The following is an 8,239-nucleotide window of genomic DNA, read 5'->3' on the forward strand; positions in this document are numbered from 1 at the left end:
CCCTCCATACATAGGCTACCAGTCTGCTGCTTCAGGAGTCACTTGAGTTCACCAAGTCTTAAGGGTTTGACCACAGGTGTGCACTGTTATTTGGGGGCTGCCACAACAGATCCAGAAGACCTTCTGGACATGAAGAAAATGCAGTCAACTTTGAACTTGGCTCATTTAGATTGAATTTATTCAGTCTCCCCCTGCATGCAAGAGTTAATATGTTTCAGATTTAAAACAGAAATACAATGTAATCATTTATTTTGGAAATGTTGGAAGTAACATGGGTCGAGGCTGAAAGACTTTTTTTTATTTTTTGAAATATCACTCAAATATTTTGATGCACAAAATAGTTCTGCCTTCCTGCTCTCGCGTGTCTGTCTGACTGTCTGTTCTATTCTTTATCTTCTACTATTCATTGTCTATCTTGTTGTATGTAGCTCATTACCATATGCTTTAATTTAAAGTATAAGTCTCATATCTCTTTTTTACTGGCTCTGTTTGTATCTGTCTGGTAGAATCTGTTATTCTCAAAGCTCTATCCGTATTACCTTTCTTTGTTTCTGTTTTCCATTCTCTTTTTTTCTTTTGACTGACTGCACATGCAAGGGTGTATGTGATCGAAAACATCCAATACTCAGGGGCTTTAATTATCTTGATTTGCCCTCTGAGCAAAACTGCGATACAATTGCAATCTCCTTTTTGTTGTATTCTATTTATGTTTTAGAGGAACAAAAAGACTAATCCCTTTCCCCTGAGAGCTTGAAATTCCTCCTATTACTGAGCTTTTTGTCTTAGGGAATCTCTGTCCTTCCTCCTCCAAGGGTCTCACAGGGACGTATTAAATGAATAAGGAAACCTACAGCATTTGACCCGAGGCAGCACAACATGAAGCATGTAAATGATCTTTGCTTTACTCTCTGTGGTGCTCTGTTTAGTAGCCTGCAGGGTTTGTCCTGATAATGATTTGCACAACCCACTAATGACTCATTGATTTCACCATCCAACTTGTTTAGTCCCTTTGAAATATATTTTAAGCAAGAATAAGGAAAGTTGGGAAAAGGACAGAATTTCTGTGAAAATTGTTCATTAATAATCAAGAACATGTTGAATCCAGGTTACAACAGTTTTGAAAGCAACTTACTGTAGCTACCTAAATTCAATATGTTCAATTTACATTTAAAAAAATACAATAATGCATCTTACGTGCCTCTTCCTTTCTATAACAGTAAACAATGTTCTCATTTAGCGATATGTCACGTTTGTTTTTTCCTGTGTGTCTGTGTGTGTTATGTATCTCAGTTTATTAGCCTCTTGTGACATGGGTCTACTATACCTGCCTCTTCCCATCACTGAAGGATGAGTTAGGCCTAGTCAGGCATGATGTTGTGACATGACAAAGCTCAAGTCATTCTCCATTATGGTCAAGTGCTCATTCCATTAAAAACTGGGTGCTCTTTTCCATTGATCGGAAGCCCAGGGGAAATAAGGTCACCTTGAGAGTTGTGATATGAGGCAGGGAGCCTATATAAGCTACAGGCCAGCTTCCTCTGCTTACCACTTTAAAAAAAAGCTTGTCAATGTGGTGTTAATGTCATGTAGATTTAGCAGTGAATGCGTCTGATGCCCATTACCTTGTTTTCAAACCATCATGTTGACGAGGATTCTTTACTTTGAATTTGAAGATGATTTTTGTTTTGGCTTTACTAGAAATGTTACCCTTATTTATTTCCTGTTGATACTGTGTTTGTCACAATGGGGTCATAATGTTTTTTTTATTGTGAGCACTAGCTCTGACCACTGACACATTTGTTGGTGCTTTTTTACTGATTGTATGGGTTACCCAAAAATATATTATTAGAACTAGACAGTGATTTATTTTAAATTTAAGGATGATTTATTCATGGATGAGATTAGTAGAGCAAGGTCTTTCCTGGAGAAGGACCAAGCTTGTGGTTTTGAGTCTGTTGTGGTGTATAATGTTTCCCTACAACTCCTGCCAAGACCAGAGCCAACAATGCAAAATAATCCCGGGATCAATGTCTCTGCCTGTGGTGCAGAAAAAGGGGGACATCATATTGGGGGGGCTCTTCTCCCTTCATGATATGGTGATGGAGCCCAGTCTGTTCTTCACTTCTAAGCCTCCTCCTGCACATTGCACCAGGTAAGCTGTTTTTTAACTTGTCTTGAAAATGCTGTAGCTGCAAATGTTTGATGTAACCTCTGCTCAGATGCCCACATATGGCACAGATCTTGCTTTTTTAGTTCTGTGAAGCAACTTTTTATGAACTATGTTAAGTGAAATGCATTACAATTGCTTCAACTTTGCCTGAATACACCTTCTCCGTTCTTGCAGGTTTAACTTTCGGACATTCCGCTGGATGCAAACTATGATCTTTGCCATAGAGGAGATCAATAGAGATGGCAAGCTCCTTCCCAACATCACACTTGGCTACAAGATCTTTGATTCATGCAGTACGCCCCATCAGGCTCTGAAGGCTGTCATGGAGTTAGTGGGAAATGAAAAGGTTTCAGGAGTTGAAGTGGAGACAGAGAGTCAAGGCACCTGTCGTGGGACTGTACCAGCAGTGATAGGAGACGGAGGCTCTACTCAGTCCCTTGTTGTTGCCCGTTTCCTTGGAGTCTTCCAAGTGCCACAGGTAAGTTAGATAAAGCCACTCACAACTGTGTTTGCCACATTGTTATTTGTTGTGTTTTAATACCACTGTCAATGATTAAAACTCAAATTGTAAGCTTTGGAGTATTCAAGTTTAGTCCATATGACTGAATAAATAATGTTTTATTGTGGGACATTGGGACACGTTTGTTTTTCTTTTATTTAGGTCAGTTATTTCTCCAGTTGTGCCTGTCTCAGTGACAAAAAGGAGTTTCCTGCCTTTTTAAGGACCATGCCCAGTGACTTATTTCAGGTAAGAGGAAGCTTAGGACACTGGGACACTAAGATTACTCACAATGTCACACAAACAGAATCATATCCACATGTTTATTCCTGGGACGATAGACCAAAACCACCAAAGCAAATTCCTTGTAGGTGAAATCGTACTTTTCTTATACTGAATATATATAATATTTGTCCCTCTCCTTGTGTATTTCTTCCCCTTTTCTTTCTATCTCTAGGTAGATGCAATGGTACAACTCGTCAAGCATTTTGGCTGGACTTGGGTAGGTGTGATAGCAGGGGATGATGCCTATGGCCTTGGAGGGGCCAACATATTTGCGGATGAGGTAGGTCACACAACAATTAATAATCAATTTAATAAGAATAAATTGTCATGTTGGAATGTTCTATGTAGTCTATACATTTAGAACATGAAATAAGTTCTCTTGTATCCTGTGATGCTCCCTTAGGTTAGAAAGTTAGGTGCCTGTGTTGCTCTTCATGAGGTCATCCCAAAGAACCGAGCACAGATCACCATTTCGTCCATCATTTCCAAGATCCGCTCTTCTGGGGCTCGGGTGATCCTAGTGTTTGCTGTGGAACAAGATGCAGCTGCTTTGTTTGATGAAGCTCTCAGGCATGACATTTCGTTTTCGTCTAACACTATGGTATTTTCTGTATGTTGTGATTAAAACTCACTTGTATTATTGGTTTTGTTGATTTTATTACAGATTCATGTTGCCTGAGTTTGAATGTCTATATGTTTATCATTGCAAACAAATCATCTTCATATCTCTTTAATTTAGAGAGGGGCTCACTGGGATACAGTGGCTTGCCAGTGAGGCCTGGAGCACAGCTGCCGTCCTCTCCACCCCAAAAAAGTACCACCACATCCTCCAGGGTACTATGGGTTTTGCCATTCGTCGAGCACAGATCGCTGGATTGCAAGACTTTCTGCTTAGCTTGAATCCCTCGAGGCCAGGTGCCCTTGCAAATCCTTTCGTGATACTATTCTGGGAAGAAATGTTTCAATGCAGCCTGGGTGTGCAGGCTGAAGGTCAGGAACATGATGTTGAGGATAAACGTCCATGTTCTGGAGCAGAAGACCTGGAGAGTGTCAAGAATATCTATTCAGATGTGTCACAACTAAGGATTTCCTACAATGTGTATAAGGCTGTGTATGCCATTGGCCATGCACTGAAGGCTATGAGAAGCTGTGTAAAAGGAAAAGGGCCATTTTCTCAGCAGGCCTGTCCAAATACAGACAATATACAGCCATGGCAGGTATATACCTTCCCATTTGCTCACCAATTCAGTACACACAAGTTATAGCAATGCTAATTTATGGATCTTGCTTATATTACAAAATAATAACGTTCTTCCCTTAGCTACTTCATTATATAAAACAGGTGGAATACATCAGCTCCTTTGGTGATGAAATCAAGTTTGATGAGAATGGGGATCCTGCAGCCATGTATGACCTTGTGAACTGGCAGATGGGACAAGATGGAGGAATTGAATTTGTCACTATTGGAAAATTTGATGAGACGACCACAGTTGGAAAGCAAAAACTCCAGATCGAGGAACCTATCATAGTTTGGAACGGTAACGAAACCAATGTACGGGAATCAATATAATACAATTATATCTTGTATATTGCATTTTTTGCAATTATATATGTTTATTGTGACTGGGTTGTGAAGTATCCTTTTTCCCATTTGCTCAGATTCCCTTGTCGGTATGCAGCAGCATTTGTCCCGCAGGAACCCGGAAGTCTATCAGACCTAACTTCCCTGTGTGCTGCCATGATTGTGTGGTTTGCACAGCTGGGGAGATAAGCAATCAGACTGGTGAGACAAAATACTTTCCTACATTTTGAGAATGTGATCAACAATTGCAGTGTTAAAGCCACAGCTTAAGACTTGTTGTCTGTGTCTTTAAGATGCCATAGAGTGTGTGCGCTGTTTGCCAGAGTTCTGGTCCAATGATGAGAGAACAGCCTGTATCCCAAAATATATGGATTTCCTCTCCTTCAGCAGCACCATGGGCATTATTTTGACGGCTATTTCCCTCATTGGCTCCTTCTGCACCTGTGTTGTGGCCTTTATATTTTCCTATCACAGAACCACACCCATTGTCAAAGCCAACAACTCTGAGCTGAGCTTCCTGCTGCTCTTCTCCTTGACTCTGTGTTTCCTGTGTTCTCTGACCTTCATCGGCCGGCCCTCTGAGTGGTCCTGCATGTTGCGACACACAGCATTCGGCATCACCTTTGTTCTTTGCATGTCTTGTATTCTGGGGAAAACCATAGTGGTGTTAATGGCCTTCAAGGCTACTATTCCAGGCAGCAATGTAATGAAATGGTTTGGGCCTGCACAGCAAAAGGCAATCATTACCATGTGTACACTGATCCAGGTAAGGACTTCTGAATCTTTATTTGTTTAGGAAATAATTAATTTAAATGTTTGAATGACACTGGTTTGTTTTTATGCAGGTAATCATCTGTACAGTGTGGCTGGTTGTTTTTCCCCCTACTCCACGAAAAATGATACCACGTGAGAGTGTTATTGTCATTCTCTTGTGCGATGAAGGCTCACCCGTAGCATTTTCTCTCGTCCTGGGCTACATTGGCCTGCTGGCCTGCGTCTGCCTACTCCTGGCCTTCTTGGCAAGGAAACTCCCGGACAACTTCAATGAGGCCAGACTTATTACCTTCAGCATGCTCATTTTTTGTGCAGTGTGGATAGCCTTTGTTCCAGCCTATATTAGCTCTCCAGGAAAGTACTCAACGGCCACAGAGGTATTTGCTATCTTGGCTTCAAGTTATGGATTGCTCGGCTGTATCTTTGCACCCAAGTGCTATATTATCCTACTCAGACCCGAAAAGAACACATGGAAACACTTGATGGCGAAACCTGACAAATTTTAGGAGATCATCTATATTTCATGCATATTTTATGGAATTGTTTTCACTTGCCTTTCCTACAGATTAATGAAATATCATTTTGATATAACTTAATTTCAAAATATGTTTTTTTTGGGGTGAATATTAAGTGACACAAATGACAAAATGTATAAGTCTCCTGTTCTTGTTTATGAACATTTATTATTGTTTTACCACTAGATGGTAGCAGTGTGTTGTTAATGCTTCTTTGTGTGTTTTATCTATGCCCATCTGGAAATACGCAACCACACCTTTGTCCTACAAATACATTTTCCAATGTCTTTATAACTGTCCCTCTAGATCATTTTCAAGCTAATGATGTAAAAACCTATCACTGGATTAGTTCAATATCAATTCAAACGGTACTATCATCATTGGATCAAATCTGGCATTTATAAAATGGAAAAATAGAAAACACGTTTCTCAATCATAAAGTGGTAATGTTATCCAATGAATCCTCCTGTAGTCTGTTTAATCCACATAAGAACAAACTGAATAACCATGCTCTTCTTGGATCAAATGGTTTTATATTTCCTGCTACATGACACTCATTTGACGTTCTCAGTAGAAATGTGAGGGACAGTTCATTGCTAGGTCTGAATGGGATTTGGCAGCATTGTCCATGCTGATTTGACCTTAGATAGAATGATGAGGCCCAGGGTCTCTGAGGTATGCTCAGTGGAAATCCCAGCTGTCATTGGTTTATTAAACCCTCATACTCCAGAGGCCTTTACATATAAACATCACGCCTGGCTGTTCTACAAAAACAAACTCAAAACGACAGACATTTTTACGGCTCTCCACAGCTGCTCTCAGACTAACATTGATTATCCACCACTGGTTGATATGTTGTTCCTCCCAAGGCAGGGGAATGTATTGGAAGATGGAGAGACGTTGTGTCTCTGACGTCCATCAGGGACAGAAAGGAGGAAAATATGTCAGAAGAGGTAGATGTTTAATTGACACTGTATTATTATTTACATTTACTTTAACCTTTACTCTTATTAGCCTTTGCATTCTTTTGTCATTCATATCACATCATTGAATACAATTAAAGAGTTGATTTGTCCTCAGAGTGCACTGTCAGATCGTAGCACTATTTGCTGGCTTTAATTAAGGAAAGCAAAATATAAAGAGGGTTTGACTGTTTAAGTGAGAACAAAACTGTGCAGTAATTTCTTCAATAAAATGACTGGCCCATCAAATTACCTGCAAACGTAAAATGAAATGTGCATGGCTCTGAAAAGAATATATTAAAGGAATACTTCATCAACAAAATTATCATTTTTATACGAAATCGCTCACCTTGAATTCTTGAGGAAACTTCAATAATGGAGGAAAGTCTTGATGAATAGGAGTAAATTGGGAATGTGTTTAACAACAGCAAAACGATGTCAAGACATCTTTTTACAAACTCTCACAAAACAAGTGCTGTACAGTATAATCCAAATTGTATTACAATCATATGCTCTACTACCCAAACACATGCATTTTAGTTGTAACCTTTCTATTTGAAACACTTTAGACTTGTCCGGACTTGCATGGATGCAAAGAGCTGTTTATGTGGAAGCTTTAAAGTAAATAGTGTTTAGGAAGTAATGAGCATACTGTACAGCTAAATAAATGTGATGGATTATACTGTGCAACATTAAGATTGTGAAGAACTGTTTCGATATTGTATTTCTGTCACTATTTTCTTGAATTAATTAAGACTTTTCTCCATTTTCTATTCTTGGTTCACCTTGAATGCATGTAAGAAAAACGTATTACTTCAAGAATTGAAGTGAACACAAGTGAGCAATTCATATAGAAATGGTAATTTTGTGGGTGGAGCATTCTTATAAAAGAGTGGGTGAAAATAATAAGACCAGAATTCATAGAAATCCATTCCTTGAAATGGATAATTTGAGACGTGATGATAGCTTGGAGGTAAACACAGGAGGGTAACTGAGAGATGTAATAAGGGCATAACTTCTCCAGTACCTACATGCAGCTATGTTCTTAATCTTGCCATCAGTCAGTTTCTGAAATGTGGATAATGCTGAACAGATGTTTAGAGACATGGGGGATTACCTCATCAAAGACAGATAATGGAGAATAAGTTCAAAATACTGTCACAAATATGAGGTGCAGGTGAAAGGAAGTGTAACGTAATATTCTGTTTCAAGTGAGTAGGAATCATTAGGCAAATATTAAGTTACCGGTAAGTGTCTTTCAGTTTGCACTCTTGGACATCTTGATTTCTACTTGAAAAATAAATATACTTCTTGAGACTTTTCCTCTCTTTTGAAACACCATGAATTCAGGAGGCAATTCACATTTGCAAAAGCAAAAATGTACATTATGTGTCATTTTGAGTCTGAGAAGCACTATTTTTTCGGTTTTAAAGGCACTAAAGAAATGATTAA

The 8,239-nt window shown here is 39.2% G+C and overlaps 1 protein-coding gene across 1 annotated transcript; it reads left to right on the plus strand.

Annotated features, from left to right (window-relative positions):
• Positions 1-1,997: 1,997 nt before the first annotated feature.
• Positions 1,998-5,877, plus strand: LOC117554843 (extracellular calcium-sensing receptor-like). The gene is made up of 10 exons (XM_034229392.1): positions 1,998-2,152; positions 2,345-2,648; positions 2,832-2,918; positions 3,127-3,234; positions 3,358-3,524; positions 3,694-4,171; positions 4,276-4,506; positions 4,614-4,737; positions 4,830-5,302; positions 5,382-5,877. Exons 1-10 carry the CDS (start codon positions 2,028-2,030, stop codon positions 5,814-5,816), a joined length of 2,532 nt encoding a protein of 843 aa, XP_034085283.1. The 5' UTR covers positions 1,998-2,027; the 3' UTR covers positions 5,817-5,877.
• Positions 5,878-8,239: the final 2,362 nt, after the last annotated feature.

This window comes from Gymnodraco acuticeps, unplaced genomic scaffold (assembly GCF_902827175.1).
Source record: "Gymnodraco acuticeps unplaced genomic scaffold, fGymAcu1.1, whole genome shotgun sequence".
In the NCBI taxonomy this organism is placed as follows: domain Eukaryota; kingdom Metazoa; phylum Chordata; class Actinopteri; order Perciformes; family Bathydraconidae; genus Gymnodraco; species Gymnodraco acuticeps.

What these genes read in the sequence shown, in the direction of transcription:
- LOC117554843 (XM_034229392.1), top strand. Translation starts at nt 2,028, where the DNA reads ATGTCTCTGCCTGTGGTGCAGAAAAAGGGGGACATCATATTGGGGGGG. An exon ending in TGCCCAGTGACTTATTTCAG is followed by an intron (nt 2,919 to 3,126) that starts GTAAGAGGAAGC and finishes TTCTATCTCTAG; the next exon opens with GTAGATGCAATGGTACAACT. An exon ending in TTGTTTGATGAAGCTCTCAG is followed by an intron (nt 3,525 to 3,693) that starts GCATGACATTTC and finishes TCTTTAATTTAG; the next exon opens with AGAGGGGCTCACTGGGATAC.